At 40.3% G+C, this 21,913-nt stretch overlaps 1 protein-coding gene across 4 annotated transcripts; it reads right to left on the reverse strand.

Moving 5' to 3' along the window:
• Positions 1 to 393: 393 nt before the first annotated feature.
• ASRGL1 (asparaginase and isoaspartyl peptidase 1) lies at positions 394 to 21,861 on the reverse strand. Of its 4 annotated transcripts, none has more exons than XM_055809582.1 (7): positions 21,841 to 21,861; positions 20,083 to 20,325; positions 16,369 to 16,511; positions 10,824 to 10,978; positions 6,510 to 6,628; positions 4,483 to 4,593; positions 394 to 1,815 (listed from the first exon to the last, which is right to left on the reverse strand). In XM_055809582.1, the coding sequence occupies exons 2-7, from the start codon at positions 20,267 to 20,269 to the stop codon at positions 1,580 to 1,582; spliced, it is 951 nt and encodes a 316-aa protein (XP_055665557.1). In that variant the 5' UTR covers positions 20,270 to 20,325; positions 21,841 to 21,861; the 3' UTR covers positions 394 to 1,579. The 4 variants fall into 4 exon arrangements, with proteins under 4 accessions (XP_055665557.1, XP_055665556.1, XP_027646604.2 ...); XM_055809581.1 differs by lacking the exon at positions 21,841 to 21,861 and adding an exon at positions 21,603 to 21,796; XM_027790803.2 differs by lacking the exon at positions 21,841 to 21,861 and adding an exon at positions 21,210 to 21,456.
• Between the last annotated feature and the right edge of the window lie 52 nt (positions 21,862 to 21,913).

The raw sequence follows: 21,913 nt of genomic DNA on the forward strand, positions 1-21,913 counted from the left end.
ATCCCTTCCCCATCCCAAGAACAGCCTGGCCCTGTAAGACTGGTATCTCATGCACAGAAAGGGAAATTAATTAATTCTTACTCAGAAGAAGACCACGTCTCTCTACAGATCAGTGCATCTTACATACTGTTACTGTTCCATGAACTTTTGATGATCAGATAGTAGCCATTTTCTACATGATCTCCTGTGGAACAAAGTACACAGTTATCCTCTGCATGAGCCGTCTACTCCTGAACCGTTGCTGCCCACACCCCGTCAGCTGCAATGTCTTAATAAACCATGGATCAAACTAGAGAGCAGGTTAGACAGCTTTGACAACCTCACCGCTCTGTATGAGCCAAGTCAGCAACATGGCTTATTGTAGTTGAGACACAGGTATGGTTCGTTTCAAACTATGATTTAAGATTTTTGCTGTTTATTTGTGTTATCTTGTAAAGGGAACATTATGATGACAGGCAATTATAACATACAAATCTGTCCACAGAGGAAACCTAGTGACCAGCTAAAATCCATAAAATTATCACACAGGTTTAGCCCCAAAAGTTATGTAGTTAAGTCAGAAAAAAGGAAAAAGAAATTATGCTTTCTTTTAAAAATACGAAATCTTAATGAAGAAACTGTATTAGAGGTAATGCAGAACAGCAATTATTTTTTAACAAGAAAACCTCTCCAGAAAATTATTGACTTCACACAAGAAGCTTGTTAAGGGGCAGTTTTGTTCTAGTATAGCTTGCTTTTATCACTTGATTGTAGATAATTATTTTTTCCAGTTAATCATCATCTGTCTGACGTTTAGACTTAAAAGGCGCTTATCACCTTTGTATTTGAGTAGCAAAAATTGCTGGTTTATTTATATTTATTGAAATCATGACCTTCTTTATTATTACCCTAGATATCAAGTCAGTAATATCTTTGCTGTTCACTATTGTAGCCTACTTCGTTGCGACCTGTTTTTTAATTGTAAGTCTCACGTCAATGAATGGAATAAAAAGAACTCCTTTGAAAGCATCACGTTTCCCATCTCTGGAGACAAGTTATTTTCTTTACTTCATTACTATTTCCCCTGACGGTTATCTCAAGCCTGTGACAGTGATGTAGCCTTAACTCTTCACTGCCGCTCGGTGGTATTTCACTGACAGTTAGCACTCATTATCATGGGTGACCGCTCAGAAGACTCTGGAGGGTGATGCAATTTTCAAAATTCAGTTTTTAGTTAATAGGTATTTATGTCTCAAATCATCCTGGCAGCAGTCTCTGAGAATGGGCACAGAAAGGAGTTCATCTAATACTGAAACTCAGGCTCCCTTTAATGTAGGACAAAGGCGTGCTAACCAAGAAACCTACTGACCATTCTCTCTTATCTAGAAAGAGAAGCTCTCCTGACTTCCTGAAGGTCTTAAACACTATACATGTATCCATGACCACTGGAGATCTATGTCCATATTTCATTTTGACTGTAAATGTGGCAATGCCTGTGAACCAATCAAAAGTACAGATTTTTCAGAAAGATGAAATCAACTGTCACTGTCCTCCAGCAAAAACTGGAGATCACTTTTCCTCAGTTGATGTTTCTTCATTCTCAGAATCCCTCACTTTCAGACATAAGCGCTTCGTCAACAGATTTTGTATGCCTCTCTCCAGCATAAATCCCGTAATGCAGCTGGTCATCCTTTACAGTAGCCCAGGACATCTGCTTAGTGGAGAACCTTGCTGCCCACTCTCCTGAACTGTTAACAACAATGACACCTCCTAGTCCCCCAACTCGCATCTTCATGTAGTCTAATGCAGTGTCAGCAGCCATCTCTGGTGACATTCCTGAAAAGAAGAATAAGATAACTTCATGGTACCTGTCTTGAAATAAGTTTTAAAACTCCCTTCAAGTTTCACCCTTCCCCACGGAGCCAGCCAAATCTAATTCCTCCTTCAACTAAACTAGCAAGAAACTTCCAGCGTAGCAAAGGAACTGTTTACAGGAAGGCTCTGGACAGTTGCTAGTAGTTGCTATGATATGGTGCTGCTACAAAGACAGGATTTAAATAGATTTAGATTGTAATTCAGTTTCAGTGTTTGATATAGACTAACTCATCAACCCTATGCTAAAGGCACAACATTTCTCATGCCATCATTTGAAGTGAAAAATGCCAACCTGCAAGATTCCATCAAAGGTTTATCGGAAGGCAGGTCTAAAGCATTTACAATTTGAAAAAAAACCAACACAAAACCCCACATGAAAACAATCAAAAATCTCAGTCATCTTCTACGTTCCAAATCCAGTGGCTGCAGTGGAGCTCAAAGCACGTACTTCACATTGTCATAATTTATCAAAAGCAGACAGTGGCATTACCCTTCCTGAAACTTTTGAAACTATCAGGCAAGATGAGGACTCAACATACTAGACATCAGAGAACCGACCAGCAAAGCAACTTGATCTTTTCATTACACTTAATCTGTATTAAAGGAATATTTTCTAAATAAATCAAAGTTAATGCGTACATCATACACACATGCCTGTAATAGCTGCAGAATGTTTGTTCACTACAAGTAGGAATATATATTCAGGAATGCAGTGGGCTCAGCCTAATTGTTCTAAGACATATACCATTGGTAACATCATGCAGCTTAGGTGGCAGAACAAAAACTGACCTTCATGCCTTCATTGCCTCCCTGCAAATTTTTAGTTAAAACCAAACAAAACCAGCAGAGTCAGAGTTATTCACAGCACTGGTGACTGACAGGATAAAGCTCCTTTCTCTGACGTTACGGGTGACACTGTGACTATTCAAGTCAGTGGCACTAACTTCAAAGGGTCAGTATTTCACTGTTTGATTTTTCATCAAGACAACAGCTGCCACCATAAGACAGAGATTCCAACAGCTGTTAAGACTGGCAAAGCAATTCACTCCTGAAATATGACAGTAAATTTTGCAGCATTGGTCCAAAAGAAGATATTTACTATGTGAATTACTGAAGAGCTAAACAGCATTATGAAAGAGCTCTATAGCTGTTCTTAAATACGCAACTGTTCAAAGACTCAAAAAGTTGTTATAACTTGAGGGTTTGTTTTCAGCGCCTTCATGGAAACATGGGGTGGGGGTGGAAGTCTATTGCTGACGCATTTTCCTGGCATCTGAGTTATACTTCTGGGTAGGATGAATGAAGGTAGAGCAAGCACAGGCAGGGTGAACAAGTGCAAACCAATTAAACATGCATACACGTTCATTTTCTTTTTTCTTTTTCTCTTTTTTTTTATTAAAAAAAACCACTTTTTGAGACTCATTTGCCTTTCATGCTCATTTATGACAAGCCAGATAACAGTTATCAATGCATCAGTTTTGCAATGCAGTTAACTTCAAGCCAGAGAAGAAACTGGCTTACACAGTTTAGACTAAATAGAGCTTAGAAGGCTATTCACAAATTTAATAGCTAGGGACATAATATACAGAGTAAGGGGGGATCATAATGTCTTAGAGCTTTGGGGAATAATCTGTAGGTTGTATTTTATGCGGAAACTATCACATTAGCCAAGAGATTTACGGAGAAATGCACCCATTATATGCCAACAGCTCTGTAAAGCACAACAAAAGTATTCTCAGCTGTTACTTGTCTCTCTACTTACTGCCCCTCCAGTGAAAATGTAAATTGAAAGTTTTCCAACTATTTCCAGTTCAGTTGATCTCAAAGCAAGTTACTGTACTGTCCAAAAGCTATGGCTTTCTAAAAATAATGGTGATACGTATATTAATGGTTCTTCAACTGCATGCAATACAAGTGTGTGTCTGGCTATGTTTACAGGCTGTAATATAATCAAGGGTTTAGATGACAAACTAACTCATGAAGATAAAGCTCCAAAGGGTCATCCCACAGTCAGATTATATTACAGTCACATAAGACATACTGTGTCAGCTGTTTATCACATACTCACCCAGTCAATTTAGTATATTTTCCAAAACAAAATGAAAATTTAAATCACACTTAAAACATCTTTAAAGCATTTCTGTTGCTATAATCAGAGTTGTTAAAATAAAGACCTTTACAGTTTATTAGAAAGGTGATACCCTATGCTTTCTCATTTGAGCTCTGATTATCTGTCTCTAGCCCTTCCCTATTGCTTCCATAAATATATCTTGCTTTTACTTGTTTTCTATTTCTTTGTTCACAAAATTTTAGTTCAAAATTGGGAAAAAATTATTAAAGAAAACTTCAGTTAAATTAGACAAGAATGTCTTTCAATGTACGTTGATCTAAAGCATGATTAAGCATCAAACAGCATAGGTATTTCTGTCCACTATTTTTTAAGGCTATTTTAACTTTATTAATACTTCAGTGCTTTGTTTTGTTTTAAAGAGAGGTGATTCATCCACATACCCCTGGGAGCAACTCTTCTGACAACTGCTCTAGGATAATAGTACATAAACTGAAACCCATCATTAGGCAACATTTCCTATCCTCATTATTTCAGCTTACAGGAAGTTTGGAATTTACCTTGCTCCATGTGATAGAGGATCAGTCGGGCTAAGACCACTTTCATAATGCTCTCCCCATGTCCTGTGGTCGAAGTGGCACCAGAACGGTTATCAGCATAACCTCCACTTCCTTTTCCGAGGGGGAAAAAGAAAAAAACAACCAAAAGGCAATAATCTGTAATACAATTTACAAGCTTTGTACTGTTTAAAATAGGTACCAAACATTTCTTCCTAAAGTTTTGGCAGTTCTGTGCACTTCTGGGAGCAAAGTGTCAGTAACAAACTTTTTTCTCCTTTCTGCCTCAGTTTCAAAAGTAAAATATATGAAAGAGATCAACAACAGCTGGATGAAATCAGTTGCCAAGTTGAGAGAGCCAGAAGACTAGTGATCTGCTTGTGGTACAAGAAGCAGAAGCAGGCCAACAATTCACAGGGATGGGCAAAAATATTTTCCAGAACAGCAAGGGACGGCATACTGAGGATCAGCAACATAGTGATGGGATGCAGAATGCCAGGTCACACAACATTATGAACTGAGAAGATAGGAAAGAAGATCTTATGAGGACATTAGTCAATTAAGCAAAGTACGAGGGCAACTTATCTACAAGAGCAAAAGCAGGTAAGAGATTTGAAGAGCCTGGGCTCTAGTGAAACATTACTACGCGCCCCTGCAGAATCCTGTAAGTCCTCACCACAAGCAGAGTGTTTCTACTCTTGAACTCCCACCCCCACCTTTATTTTTTCCTCCCATCCTTTTTTTTTGCAGGCGCATTCCACACCCTGTTCTCCACCAAGCTTCCTCTTGCTCAACACCCATGTTTCTAGCACATCACCTAAGAAAAATATTTCCCAGGAGCTAGGAAGGAGCATACCACAGCATTGTAAACAAGGTACTGGAGGAGGGGAAAAATGCACAGAAGAGCAATGAAAGTTTCTTCCCTTCTGTACTTCCCTGATCAGATCAGACTCTTTCAATGGACCCTGATTTACACAGGGAAAAACACTGCCACGATCTGTCTGTAAAGGTCCCCTTTCAATAGGCTATAATATTTAAAAGGACAGCTAGCATTTCTGTATCCAATCCCGCAGATGTTTAGTAAGAGCAAAAGCTGCAAGCAAAACGCGCAACAGTGCTCGGTTTCACTTGTCCTGCACAGACCTGCGTCCCGTACCACAGGAGCCCTGAACATGACTTACATAAAAGAAGGGTATTTGCAGTCAGAAGGCTGCAGTCAGAAATGAAGCTGAAAACCACAGTCAGAATGCAGAGGGTACCAAAGTATTAGCAACTTAGGGTGCAAGACCAAGTTAGTATTAGTTTTATGATAATCATATACTGCCAACAGCAGTGCTATTTGATTTTGGAACATGTTTTACTAAAAGTAATTATTTTCTAAACCCCAATTGAATGGTAGAACCCTGAAGCAATCAAATGGCAAGTTTGTCCCATGAGAGGAAGAAGTCTGGGGAAAGGATTTCAAGGGTCTCTTTATACTTGGATAAGAGATCTCTTAAAACATTTCCTTTATTCCAACTGCATCTATTAGGCTCTCATGCAGTCTTGTCAGGGCTCTCTAAGAACAGGATTTTACTCAAAATTACCAGTCATTTTCCAATTCTGGCTCACTGATATAACAAACAGTAATTACACCTACTTCCTTAAGTATCAAGCAAACAGCATCTTAGTATGGAACAGGCTACATTTTTTAACTTAGCTGTAATCATGGATGTACAAAAGCAGTGATTCATCACAAAGAACAGAAAGGAAACAGAAAAAAAAAAAAAAAGTCAGCATTCAGGAAAGGACAGATAAAAAGAAATTCCCATCCCCATTTTCCAGACAGAAAAGTGCTGGATGATGATAATGACAGCACCATACCTCTACTCCCAATCCTTACTGGCAATCTCCATGTTGTGTTAAGGAGCTTGAGCTTTGATACACTTGAATGTTAGACCTCCATTTCAGCTGTACCGGAATGTGTAGTATTTATTTTTTTTTTTCTTTAAATGAGATACCTCCAAAAAATGAGAAGCAAGACCCTGTACCTATGCATGCTGTGTCACCAACACGGCCAATCAGCTTATTAGAGAGTCCTCCAGTGGATGTTGCACAAGCTACATTTCCTTCACGGTCTACAGCAACGGCTCCAACTGTTCCAAGGTCTCTGCCAAGAAAAACAGTTCACAAAATTAGGTAGAATTAAAGCGTACCTGTCAAAGCATGTTGCATTTATTCTCCAGATAGCCTTAAAAAAAAAGATTACTGCAAAAACATTGCTGCTCATCATAAAACTACTTTTAACATGCTTCTCATTACAAAAGTAACAAGCAATATGCAACAATTCTCATAGCTTTATATTTTAATAGAATAGAAAACACTCAATTATTATTTTTATTCCCGCCCCCCATGACTTGTTTACCTTCATAGCACTGAAACTTTGACTTGGGGAGGAAAAACCCAGCAAAGCAAAAGCACACAGGGCAGAAATATTTCTAGCCATCACAATTCTGGAGTAGTTTTTTTGGCTGTGACACACCTGACACAACTTTCCCCTAAACAGAACTCAAAGATGCAAGAATTGTCTCCACTGTCTTAACAGGAGGTTAACCGGAATTCTTAATGACAATGCACATAAACAAGCAAATACAAAAAGGACAGTAATGTTGTGTATGCACTGAATCATTTCCTTCCTGTTCCTCCTCTTTCCTCTTCCTTATTCCCCTAAATGTTTGAATGCTACACACACAACAACAGAAAGTTATTTATATGCCTTTCAACTAGTATTGTTCACAACACATCATTAATACATATTTTCATCTTTGTACTCTGCAGCTATGCAATCTTGAGATTTAAATCACTTGGCCAGTTGAATCTGTTGAAACCACACATCAGCTTAAAAATCTTCATGCGCTGAAGAATACAGAGGTCTCAACTACTGCTTTATTTTTTCAGCACAGCAAAGTCATATATAATAGGCTGCTTAAAATATACATGTGTATTCATACCCAGAGAAAAAAAAAGGCTGTTGTAACTTACTGTAATAGTTGCTGCACTGAGAAGCAACACATTACTGACAAGCAACAGTTTAGAGTGTCCACATATTCTGATCTTGGCAGTTCATGTAGAAACATGAAACAGTATCTGGCTAGAAGAGGCATACCAAAAAAATCTACATCCCTCCACAGAGGAAAAGAATTTTTGACAAACCTTCAAGGAACTGCCCAACAGGTGGCTGGAACAGGAATACCTTTGGAAGTTGCCTGAGCACTGATGAGGGTCTCTCTATAGCCCCACAAAAATCTAAGCTAATTAAGTCAGACAGCCTTTGTGTACCCTGAAACCCACAGCCAACTTCTCAGAGAACCAACTTCCTGTTCCCTCCTGCTTATGTAAAATATCAGACTGTCAGTCCCTACACTTCATTCACAGCAATTCAAAGTTGACTGATGAATCACAGGCCTTACAAACTGCTCTGACATTTATGTGGAGACGGACCTCATCTCAAACTGATATGACGGTGCAGATGGGCTTCCCACCCATCCATCTGTTACAAATGGTTCGCTGAAAAGAATATTAGTAAATTCAGTACTCCTTTGCAGACTTATGTGGCACCCTTCAACCAACTGAAGTTAGATCCTCCTGAGAAATTAAGAAAGGTCCATCCACATGTACATTTTCCTAGGTATGTATCTACCTTAAGCAACTGTGAGAATAATGAAAGTACACAGATCACATACGCAGCAGCTACCTGTTTTGGTGCAAGAGCTCAACTGGCAATAAATAACAAAGTGAATGTGTCTGACATACCTTATCTGCGGTGGAGCAAACGGACAACTGCACTCTATTTCCTACTGTCCCTTTAAACTTCTTTATTGCTTCAGCGACACGTTTCCTTTGTTCAACTTCAGAACAAAGGCAAAGAAGATACAAACAACCTGTTGCATAGCTAGGTGACCCAGAAACATTACTAAGGCAGGCAAAACTGTCCAAGTAGAGATAACATATTACAATCACCTCTCTGTTGTTAGTCAGTGACAGCAGCAAGAACCTCAATGAGTACCTGTAGTATACCAAGGATGCTACTAGTAGTAATGATTTTGTTCAATCAAGACTTATTCTTATGTACTGCATACACTGTGATACAGAATGGATGTGGGATTTGTTCATTCCATTTTGTCTCTTTCATTATCCAGTACTCATGAAGCTACTTACAGTTATTCTATCCCCATTCAACTAATGAGGCATCTGCTATTTTGTCTCTTAGCCCTACATCAGTAGTAGGAGTTTCTGTCAATTGCTGTCAGGGTCCTCATTAATTCATACCTCCTCGAGTTACGCTTGCACTGTGATTCACAGGGGGGCTAGTAGCCCCTCTGCTGCCTTTCTCTGGTGTTCTCAGGAAATCTCCAGCAATTCTTGACAAAGGTATGGTCAGAATCTTTGGAGTGAGACACTGAAGATTAAACAAACCACATCTTACTTCTCAGCAAAAGGCATACAAGATGCCATGTTGTACATGCAATGGCATCATAAGCTTTTAGCATAAACGAATGGAGGCTTCTAACCAGCAGGAGTGAAAGGTCTCTCTTGTGGAGACACAAAGCTTCACTCAGAAAGCTGGAAACCCCCAAGGTTTCCAACACTGTTAGGACCAGAGGACTGGAAGTAAATTACACACCAACCTTCCAATTCCCAGTATGATCTGGTATTATGTTGCCAGTGACTAATACTCCTTTGCCTTCTGTCTGTCTGCCTCAGGCAAGTTTCTGCATAATCACTGCAGACATAACATGGAAAAAGAACATTCCACATGTGATACAGGAACAAATGGGCTTGCATAAAAAAAAAAAAAAAAGACCTGTTTTCAGCTTTGTGAAGTCGTGCTGATGTTTTGGGCACTGGCTGTCAGAAAAGGAATAGTGTGGCTAAGAAAACAAGAAGTCTTGAGTCCTCCAGAAACACACAAGCCTTCTATTATGAGATATTCCAGAACAAGACAATGCTGAAACTGAAGATGCCTAACACTGTTGTAAAGGAAAAAAATATATCATTAATCTGTTAGAAAGAAGGAATGGAGACTCAGATGCCATGCCATTCCAACTTACATAGTCAGGAGACCAACTGGCAGTAGGAGCTACGCCATCCTCAAAATTCTTCAGAATTAATTATAATACCACACAGTCCTTGGACAGACCAGAGAACAAAAGAAAACTTCTGTTGGATATAAGATGAACTACAATTGAGACTTTATGGTCAAGGAACAACTTCACTTTGTTTACAAGACCATATTTACACTTGCCTCATGAATTTGTTTTTCCCTCTAGCAATTTACTGAAAGTAACATATAGCTTGTAGTTTATAGCCTCATTTCATGGACTTTAATTAACGTGCCCACAGAAGAAACTTCCTCCTTCTGATCTACAATTCCTTCAGCTCTGCTTCTCCTGTTACTACTTTTCACTGAACAGAGAAACAACATATAATAAAGCACTTATGTAATGTAATACAGTGTTTTCCTATGTCACAACCATTGACATACAAATGGTAGCTCAAAACAATTTAGTATTTATGCCTACCTCACAGGCATAAAAAACATTTCTGACATCTGATGATTTTAATTCCTTTCTTATCCACCTCATCTACTTCTCTCTATGAGACTTGCTTATTTTTCCAGTGACTTCCATTTTGCTGTTATGCAATACCATCCAGTAGCATCTCTTTTCACACCCACCACCACACTGAAATTCTTCATCAATTTTTTCATTCCTATCTACAATAACCAACAGACACAGTCAACGCAGAAAGACTTATGGTCAAAATCTGATGTTTAACTACCTAATCCAGTTTAAAGACAAACCTGATCATCTACCTAACCAAGATCAACTTTTTTTTTTTTTTTCATGGACTTGTTTAAAAACGTGAACTGGAGATTTTTTACAATCACAGTTCTTCCATGGAAAAGAACTAAGCGATACCTGCTGTTTGTAAAAGCTGCTCTATGTACTTCTATAACCAGTAATTTCAAGACCAATAACAAGTCCTAGCTTTGGGCTCCATTAAAGCCACAAAACCTATACTATGGCAAAGTGACTGACAATCTTCTTAAGCATCAACATGTTTGTTGAAGTTTGTTCCAGTCACCTACACTTAAGCAAATTCACTGAAAGCTTCATTTTTTCATTACTTTCACTGAGGACATACTGTGAAGACTGTATCAGACCATCTTTGGTTTGTTTGTTTGGTTGTTTTTTTCCTGTGGTTTTGTTTTTGTTGTTGCTTTGTGTGTTTGTTTTTTTAACTGACAGCACAAATTAAATTACCTGAATTTAAAAAGAAAAAATATTTCACAAAAATCCTACTTCTGAAACTCTTCAGGGTTGGAATCTGGCTCAAGGTTCTTCTTCCATCTATCCCGGGATCTCTCAGTTATGAGTTTCTCCCCTGGAGTCTCAGGAATACCCATGGCCTGAGCAAACAGGTGTGCACCATGGTCAGTCAGGAGCATGTGCTTCGTCTGCAGAAGACAGACAAGAGATTCATTGACAGTTCTTGTTTTGCCTTCTACTGAGCAGCTTTGTATAATCACTTTTTTATTTTTAGAAGTATCCACACAGAGAAAATTCCAAATTTTGTTCTATTTCTAAACTTTCTAGATTTTTATGCCTATACCCTCTTCCACTAGTTGAAAAATTTTTCAGCTGTCCAAAACACAGATACAAATTTCATCATTAGTAGAAAAGAACTGCATTTATCTATTTAATGCTTATTATAACAGGGGAAGAAAAACTGGTATATTTCCTCTTTTGCTAGATTACATGCAACTTCTTTGTACTGTTTCTAGTCAATCATCAAATCACAACTGTTTTGTCCAGCTAACTGAAAGATCTACAAGGATTTTACTCACAAGGAAAGAATGGTAAATAAATTCCTGTTCTATTTGAGTCTTACACCTTGTAAAAAAAAAAAAAAAAAGCTGAATATCATATGCTAAGGTGTTTCTTAACATCAGCTGAACCATTTTATTTTAAATATTTCTTTCAGCTAGCTGGTACTCTTACAGACCCAGATGTTTAAATTTAAGAACAGAATACTGTTCTAACAGGTTTGACTAAAAAATGTTTGCCCTCGTCTAACAACATTTGCAGAAGCTCTATTTTGATTCCTTTATTTAGCAAAACACTTAGATCAGATTTTAAGTCAACAACCTTAGTTAAATCCATGCTGCAAAGCCTGTACAGCTTGGTTAATTCATATTTTAGCAAAAATTGCCAAATAAATTTGTTTCATTAATCCTTATACTTTATTAGGAGCTCTAAAATCTCATTTTTCTTTTTTAAAATATCTATCTAAAAACAAGCATCAACTTCTTGGACCACTACACAGCTGTTAATTGCTTATCAGGGGACAGGAAGGATTTAGAGGAACGGTGGTCTGAGTATACAGTATTGGAGTAATTTCAGAGCACAGAACTTAACTTCAAACAAGCTTTTAAGTCCATGCACCAGCACAGCACACAGATACCACCTAAGGTCCAAAAAGTAGAACCACATGATGCTAGAGGCAGCAGGCCTGTAGAGCCTTGCACAGCACTGAAGTGACACATACTCTGCTACTCTCTGTGTTAGGCCAGAGGCTGGGCATTTCTGTGCCATGCTGCATTCCACAGGACACTTACAGTCTCAAAGCTTTGAACTTTCAAGATGTGGCAGCCCATCAACTTCTGTTGATTTCTAAAGCAACAACAAGGTATCACTACCATGACCAACCCATAGCACTGCATTGTTTTAAAGGATTCCAGTCGAACACCTTCCCAAGCCACAGACACCATTCTCTGCTTAAGCCTATTACGGCCTCTGCACTAACCCCTTCAGATAGTTACCGAAGCAGGAACTGTGACTAGCCTTTAGAAACATTCCTGATGTTGTGGCCCTAACATCAAACCTTTTTGAAAACTAAATGCCTTTTTATCAACAAATTAAGTCCTCAATTCACAAGAGCATTGCTTTAGGTTACAAGAATAAGGGTACAAGGAAGAAGTCCTTTGTATATGTGGAACAGCGGGCAACAGGCTTACATGCCGAGTGATGTTACCAGACGCTAAAAAACCCGCATTCCTAACAAAGCTGGTGTTCTTCGACTTGGAAGCCAACTTCTTTGTGCTACACTGCCCCCCTCTGCCGCTGCCACTAAACCACCAGAAGCACAGCATCCAACAATTCAAACTGGTTTGGGGCAGGGGGGTAGGTGGGTGCGGGGGGTGGGTGTTGGTGGGCTTTTTTGTGTGTGGGCTTTTTGGGGGGTTTTGTTGCGGTTGTTGTTAGGAAATACATCGAACTTTTCTTTTGATGTTATCTGTATCAGAAGGTTATGTGCTCCATCACTTGCTTTTCTTCAGCAATTAAGACTCTATCCTTTAAATAAGTTTAAAATAAAAAATGAAGTTTTATTGTAGAAATGGAAGTTATTTCTTAAAACCTTTCCAAAGGTTTCTCTCCCATATGCAGATTCTGATAATATACCCACCTTCCTGAGCTGCATAAACAAATCCTTGCATATAGAGGAATAAGCTTCTAAAATAGGGTGGGTTTTTTTTGCAGTCCACTCTGAAATGAAGGTATTTCAAGGATAATTTGTTATTTCTCTTAAAAATACCTTGTCAATCAGAAGAGCTGGGAGAACATTGCCAAATAACCCAAAAGCACATTTTGCTGTCTCATCCTTCTTCTACAGTTTCACGAATAGGTTTGCTTAAAGTGCCTAATTTATCTGGGACACATTTATACAAACTAATCCAAAATGACAAATAAATTAAAAAAAGGGGGTAGGGTGGGGGTGTTCCAGAGATCTTGGTAACAAATAACAAATTTTGACAAGTTTAGTTAATTTTATGCGAAACAGGGCATCCCCCAAATTTCTGCAGCTGGCCTGAAATTCAGACCATCACTGTTTGTTATTTAACAATCCTGCCAGTGTGCAGAGCACAGAAACAATCTGTACCTTTGCCTTGAGAAGTCTATGTTCTAACCTAAATTCTCCTTTCTCTCAGGTAAAGGGCTGTATGATATAGTAGGGAAAAACATATACACAGTTCACATACACCAATGAATCAGTGCTCTAACGTTCGCGAGATGCACATCTAATGATGTGCTGGAGCTGAGGGGGATTACATGCCTCATCTAAAAAACACAAAACCAAAAAACCCCACAAAAAATCCCCCAACCATTTCGATGTATCATTTTATTTTTGTTCACTACAAACAGGAATATTCAACAGGACTTCAACTGCTTTCTCAAGGATTTGTTGAATTAGTTAACATGCGTCTAGAGGCTGCCATGTTCAATGGCGTATCACAAATGGAAGTTATTCTGGTGCCCTCCTTTCTTCTACCCCATGAATTTGGGCAAGTTTGAGCGCGGTGAGAATATGACAGCACACAGGATGTGTGCAACAACCTAGAAGAGCTACTCTGGCCACCAGATGGAGCCCATATTGTTCCATAATAGTAATGGAAATAAACTACAAGCAGGTGGGGAGGGTTTTATTTGTTTGGTTTTGGGAGCTGTGTGTTTCAAAATTCCTTAAGGCAGTGAGGCATCTCAAAACCACGGGGAAATAAGCATCCTAACATGCTTAGGATCCCAAGAAAACTATAGTCTTATTACCCATGGGTTACAGAGTTAAAAACATTTTTAATTTTGCACAGTAAACCAAAAAAAAATGCTCTGAATGTACTGTGAAATAGCATGGGTTGGTGTCCCAAAATTCCTGCCCAAGATGAACAGGAGAGTAACATCAGTTGCCTACAGGAAAGCTGTAGAGGGACTTTTTACAAGGACATGTAGTGATAGGACAAGGGGGAATGGCTTTAAACTGAAAGAGGGTAGATTTAAATTAGATATTAGTAAGAAATTCTTCACTGTGAGGGTGACGAGGCACTGGCACGGGTTGCCCAGAGCAGCTGTGGATGCCCCATCCCTGGGAGTGCTCAAGGCCAGGCTGGATGGGGCTTGGAGCAACCTGGTCTGGTGGGAGGTGTCCCTGCCCATGGCAGGGGGCTGGAACTAGATGATCTTTAGGGTGCCTCCTGACCCAAAGCATTCTACGATCAGTTGGTATTCCCATTTACAATACTGGACAGAGAAGCAGCAGAAACTCACCTCAAGATATATCAAGTAATTGAGGCCAACATTTACATTTGAACTTTGTCCAAATTCAAAAACTTCTGTGTAGATGACAAACAGTAATATACTTTACCACAAAATTTCATGATTTAGGGCTACACAATTATACTTTGTCCTGCACAGTTTAACTTTTTGATTTCCTTTCAAATTTAGCTTAAATATTTTTGAACACCAGAAGCACCACACAATGACGAGAAAGACCTTGTAATAGACAGACAGACAAAGGAGAGGTTTTTTGTTTTGCAGAGGGGTGGGTTTTTTTGTTTTAAAAAAACACTTTGGAAAGTTATGCTCTGAACAACCAACCGTGTTGTTTTGACTTTACTCTTGTGGACTTAAATGGGATTTTGTCATGGAGAAGACAACAAGAACAAAAAAAAAAAATAATAATCAGTGATTCTGGAATACGAACTGGGCATTAAAAGAAGTTATCTACACAAAAAAATAACAGTAAAAAACCCCAGTAAACTAAACCTACAACAATTCCCCCAACATGCCAGAAGATGTCTTCACCCCAACCCTCCCACCTACATTCTCAAACTTTGAAAAATCTGGTCTTGTGAAGCTACAGGTATTTATTTGTTCTAGCTAAATGACAGGATAAAACCCATATGAAGGAACAAAAAGCTTATTCATCACAAGTTTTAAGATTGTCTTCTGGTAGACATACATTTCACTGAAGTATTTATATTAAATATCTCAGTGATATTACTTTAAAAGTGATACTTTAAAAGCAGAACTACCCTCCAGTTAAAGGCAAAAATAATTCTTATTTTCTTTGGAGGCTGTTGAGGACAAATTACATTTCAATCATCTTTATAGATCACCAAAAGCACTTTCATTTCCTCAGAAGTCACTTTGAAAGGTCAAAGAAACATAAATCCTCTTTGTTAATAAGTGTTTTTGCAAATATGAACCCTTTTCAACAATGGGGCAGCTACACTAGTGGGACAAAAAATGTAAACTCCAAAGACAGTGCAAACTTTTTGAATGGTAAAACAGATAAAACATATCACACAAATGACCTGAACCATACCAGTTGCACCATTTCTGAAAGACCAGAGTGGTCTGCTGTGGCAGATATTAGAGGGACTTAGTGCAGAAAGGTAGATCGATTTTCCTGCCCTGGTAAGTTTAACTCTCTTGGAAAAATCTGTCACCATCACACGGTGCTAAAGTTATCTTCCATGCGTGGAAGACCACAGCTTTGCACTAAGGCTACCATCTGATCAGGGCACAAAGGAAAAGGCTACCTAGAACAATGTAAGACTGTGTTACATGGCCAAACATGTTATTAGGCCACTTAATTCGGCTCCATATAGTTGCAAAGTCAACAGTATACTGTCCAGCTTTAATCTTGCAAGATCAAGCAGAAGACACAGTGATAGAAAAAGCAAATGAACAAATAGCCCTCTAAAATCTTTTAACATCAGCAGTGCAGCTACAGGAGATTGACATGCATAGGTCAATTACTCCTTGAGCTTCCAATTACATGGCAGAACTTATGTTTCCTTAGAATGCTATTTTTAATAAATATCTCTCAAAACCACTTGAAATAAAAGTTCTTCATGGTCATGACCATAGTTTCCAAACACTACCATTCATTTCTCCCTTCTTTCCTGCTTTAAAGCACTACACAAAATTAATCACTGAGGTCTATCAGTATACCAGATGAAGTTCTAAGGGAAAAAATGCTTCACCCTGAAGTGCATACTCAGCATACCTTTTCCATGACAAGTCGAGCAAGTTTTATTGGGTTTGCTATGCATTTAACTGCAGATACTGCTCCAGAGTCTAAATTTTTTCCATCCATGATAATGGCATCCATTTCTACTTCACCTTTTTCATTTAGAACAGATCCACAGCCTAAAAACAAAAACACAAAAGAGCAAACAACAACAACAAAAAATAATCGGAGGAAGGGAAAAAGAAGAATGTCATTAAGAGCTAAACATCCAGTGATTCAGTTACTAGATCTCATCAAGCAAGCTTTCTCTTTCCCAGTTTGTTCTCTGACTTATTGAAAGTATCTCCGGAAGACTAACAAAACAGCAGAAACAATGCTGAGTATAACCACAAAATCCAACCGTTAACAGAGATCTCACAGGGTACAACATCTACTTTAAAACTTATTTTCGTAAGATTAAAACCACACTTCCAATCCCACCCAAATTGACATAATAGCTATGAAAGTTAAAACGACAATCATGAACAGAATACTTTATCCCTCAGATAACTTCAAGTACACATAGAACTATTTTATTCTTACAATCCTTCCAAAGGAGGACACAACATAGCCCAACAAAATAGTATAGTGCTTGATTCTATCAACAGATTAACATCACACAGTGCTCCAAGAAACTGCCAAAATTGATGGAGCAGAATAAAAGTGTGCACTCATTACTGTAACAAAAGCTTGAAATAAGAAGTTCTTCCTTACCAAATAAACACACTAGATGAAGGAATTAAAAAAAATAAAAATTAAGTAATAAAATGTTGGGTAGTTTCCTTCTATAATTATCAGTGCTATCACTAACCTAATTGAAAATTAATGACATACAAAATGAGACAATGCAAATAGGTTGTTTTTTTTTTAAAAAAATAAAGCCGCTAACTGTATCACAAGGGAATAATCTGTTGTAAGACATCAAGTGCACAAGCCTTGCTAATAAGGATGGAGAAGATTAAACCCAGAAAGAAGTAAAAATAACCAAAACAAAACATGGCAGACTTGCACAGTAGCTCAGGTAGAAAGACCTGCATTGTGCAGAACTAAAACATGGGGGTTTTTATTTCTGTTAAACCAACACTAAACCAGGTCAGAAACCACTGTTAGCAACTGTTGACATAAGACTTCCATACCAATGTACTTCAGACCTGAATATATGAAGTTAAATTCCCTGTTACAGGAAGTATCAAAACCCTGTAATCCTCCTCCTGTAATCTCCAAAGCCCTTCCTGCCACACAGACACACCCCCAAAAAGTTATTTTTCGTCCCTCTTGATCACATAAATTATTCCAGAGTTCAGTCCTGCATCATACATGACATTATTATTTCTAGACTATACTGACTATAAAAAGTTTACAGGTAACTGCCTTATGCCACCTGTGTTAACACATTCTTCCAGCTTTTCATTTAACTGGTGTAAGAAGTCTTTTTTTTTTTTTTTTTCTTAAATAAACCCTGCCATACTCTTTTAACTTCCTTTGACAAGGCAGGCTCTCTAGCCCATGATCATAACATTCCCATTGGAACTAGGGTACCCCCTTCTCAAGTATCAATGATCAGAACCATGGTTCCAGGGGAAGCTCTACCAGTCCCCTTCATCACTGCCTTAATAATATCCTATGTCTACTGGACATCTCTCATGGGATACATTTTAGGATTTCCTAGAATTTCCCGAGCAGAAAACCTGCTTCCTACAAAAGCCTCCTTTCACAGCTGGTGAAAAGAGACAGGTGCCCTCTTAAGAGCATCCCACTTGCCTTAGAGAGCTCTATAGCCACTCCTTCTCATACCGCTGACCGCCATCAAAGTCTGTACACCATGGCAAGCGAGACACTAAACTGAACTTCAGGTTATCTGAGGTAGGATGAATCCTTCCTTCTGTGGTTACAGGCTGCCTTTTCACCTGCCTTCCAGCACAACGGGTATGGACTACCTGCCTCCGAGACTGAAAAAGCAAGAAAGCTTGGCTCACTTGTGGAACAAAGGGCAGGGGGAAAAAAACCAAAGAGACAACAGAAGACAGAAAATCTAAGAGACACAAATAACAACCATGTCTGACATTAGGCAAATCACAGTAGGGGTACTGAAAAGAATACTCTGATTTCCTCTATCTACAGATAGATAAATCTGTCCTCTGTCCTGCAAAGGCTGAGGAGGAAAGAGCATGAAAGGATCACTATAATGACAGTTCCTAGATCTGGAGCACTCATACCAAGCCAGTTAATACTGCTAGCCAAAGATATGCCATAAAGGAAATATAACCAAGGCTGCTTCCTTATCACAAGAGCAGAACTTGATGACTTCATTGTGCTGCACAACCACTAAAATGGTAGTTTTAGGCAAGAGTATAGCTTCTGACCCCCTCCACCAAGCCTACATTAAGATGCATCTCCACAGCATGGCTAAACCTCACTCAAAAAAGGACACGATTTAATCTTTAGGCCCATTCTTCCCATTCTTTATTGCTGCGTCTTAACAATGTCTGTGTTTTCCTAGAAAGTACTACAGTAAAACTGATGTATCTTTTACAAAGCTAAATACCACACAGCGAGTTTTAAACCGCCACTCCAATCAGGGCTCCCTCCTCATTTTTGCTAGCTACTGAGAGTAGCTGTATGTAATGAGATATGTGTATGTATCTAACTAGATATATCTGTAAGCGATTACCAGGCTACTTGCCATTTAGATCAGCATAGTCAAACCTGAACAAGGGTGTTAGGCTCAAGCCAAGTTAAGTAAAAGTTAAATGAGAGAATGCCACTCTGATGTTAATTATATAATAGTACACACCATACTGCTAAGTCTGCTTCATGATTTCAGCATGAATCCTCTAAGAAAACAAACAACCATGTTCAACCCAAGTCAGTAATAAAGCAACGAAAGTTCCAGGTGAAGTACAAGCTCCCCCCTGCTTTCAACTACAAGGTGAGAAGGAACAACAGAATCTCTGCAAACTAAGTGTGCACATAACTAATAGCTACATTATCTAAAACACTGAACACTAACAAGTCAGACTTTCCGTGGTCATTCCTGACATACCTTGGTGGGGGCAGGTAAATATTGTCACTGAAATTCATCAAGATAATAAAATTGAGGTCATACAAAGAGAAGAAAAATATTCTACTGTTGACATTAACTATAATCATTAGGAAATCCAGTTATGAACCCTTACTGTATAAATTCATGACTCATATACCATTACTGCATTAATCTGTAATGTTATTTACAAATGCACTAATTGCAAGCATTAAGAGAAATCCACCTAAAATCCCCAAGAACAGTATTCCTCTGGCAACAGGTACACATTAAGGCTTAAACATTGCTGCAAGCTGTATTCAAGGGCCTTGAACATGAACATTAACTAAGCATATATGCCAATAAAGAGTCCATGTCTTACAACTGAACATGTGGCACAGTAATGGGAGAAGATTTACAGAAGATATGGCACCACAAGAATGAAACGGCAGGTATAAAACACCGAAAAATGAGAAAAGAGTAACTCATCTACCTAAGTCTACTCATCAGAAACCATAGTACATACTATGCTATTTTATTACAGAGAAATAAACTATTTTGTGACATCAGCATTTACCCCATGTAACGTGCAAAAATAAAAAAAAAATGCAAGCCAGCATTTTTAGAGGCATGAAGGCAAAACACTTGAAAGAAATGATGATTCTAAACCTACTTCATTCTTGAATAATTACCTGCATTAAAATGAGGATCATCTTCCATTGATCGTACTGCCTCCTCAACAGCATCTAAGGCACTGCCTCCCTGTTTCAGGACGCCATAACCTCGCAGTGCAGCCCTGACAACACCGGCACGACTTCCCTCTTCTCGTTCTTTAAAAATCCGGCCAGCTCCACCATGCACCACAATGACAGGCTTCATCCTGCCAAATTCGTCCCAAGGCTTTCAGCTGTGCACACAGATTACTGGTAATTAGCCTGTTTTGGAAAGAAGAGTCTTTAGCATGTGATCCCTTCTACATGGAGAGGGACTTGCAGTTTAGTTAACAGATAACGCGCAGTCTGACTGCAACCATTTTACCTTTCAGGAAGCTCAGTACTCACGTGATGAAACTCCCAATTCAAGTCTGGACTGGAGGATGCCCCAGGCAACTTGATGCAACTTTGAAGCCAGCCAGGCTTTGAGTAGGGAGCTGGGCCTGGTGGCCTCTAAAGGCCCCTGAGTTACTCTACAGCCCGAGTTACTCAACAATCTGACGATTTAGTGTGATCCCTGTCCGGTGTTCCAAGTTACACAGAGACGAGCACCTGAGTAACCCTTGATCCTGCTAACTGCGCTTCACGTTTGACAGACAGCCCCACTGTTTGAGTACAGCAATATAACCAGCAATAATAAAAAAAAAAAAAAAGCACCTGACCTGACCTGCATTAACAGCTTAACCAGCCCTTCTGCCTGGACTTCAAACCTCTGACCTCTTGCAAGATTTTGTATTTCACACAGGAGAACAAGGCATTCAAACCTGGCAGTCAACAGTCTGTTACTGTTTGCAGCCTCCCATGAGCAAAAGAACGTCGCCACACACCTGCGGCAGCGGCAAACGTGCTTCTGCTTCCAGAAAAAGGCAAAGGAGAAGGAGCCTCATCTCCCACCAAAATCTAGGGCACCCCACAGAGGAAACTCTCATGTGAAAACAGCTTCTCAGGGCCAGATATTTTTGGAGGCTGTAAAGAACAAAATCCAACAGCCTTTCCCTCATCCCTCACACAAGCCCTTCAAGCAGCGACCCCCTGCAGCCCGGCCGCGGGCACCCTGTTGTCAGGAGCGGCGACCGCTCCCCGGGCAGGCGGCAGCGGGAACGCACCGGCGGCACCACCAGCCCGGGCCGTTCGGGCGTTGCGGCCTGCGGGGGGTAGAAACGTCTCCATTTTCACCGAGGATCCCGTAAGCGACGCCTTCCAAGTTTTTATGTCAATCGGTTGCAACGCTCTTCCCTCCGCAAGGGTCAAGGGAGAAGGGACCAGCAGGGGCTCTCCTCAACCGCGGATAACCCCTACCGGGGCACCGCGGCGGCTCCTCAGCTCGGGTCGGGCCTGGACCGCGCCCCGCCGGGCCGCCTGCCTGTCTGTCTTATCTGTCGGCCTGCCCGCCCGCCTGCCGGCCTGCCTGCCCGCCGGGCCGCCTGCTCCCGGCGCTCCCGCGCTCATTCAGCCTCGCCCGCCCTCACGGAGAGCGAGAGCGCGGACGCGGAGCCCACCTGCAGCGCCCCGTCCCCCACGACAGCCCGCGGCAGCCGAGCGCTGGGCGCGCTCCCGGGCGGGTACCGGCGGCAGCACCGAACGGCCCCAGCCGCAGGGGACGCGCAGCGCGGCGAGGGGCTGGCAGCCTTTTCCCCAGCGGCGCCGCTACGGGCAGCCGCCCTCAGCAGGCATGGCGCCACCCGCCCGCGCTGAGAGATGCCCACAGTTAAGATGGCGGACTCCGACCATTCCTACCTCGGCAGGGGGCCGGGCGCCGCGGCTTCGGGGCTGGCGGGGGCGGGCCGACGCCCGGCTGCTTGGCTGAGGG

The sequence above is a fragment of the Falco peregrinus genome, chromosome 7 (assembly GCF_023634155.1).
Source record: "Falco peregrinus isolate bFalPer1 chromosome 7, bFalPer1.pri, whole genome shotgun sequence".
NCBI classification, from domain to species: domain Eukaryota; kingdom Metazoa; phylum Chordata; class Aves; order Falconiformes; family Falconidae; genus Falco; species Falco peregrinus.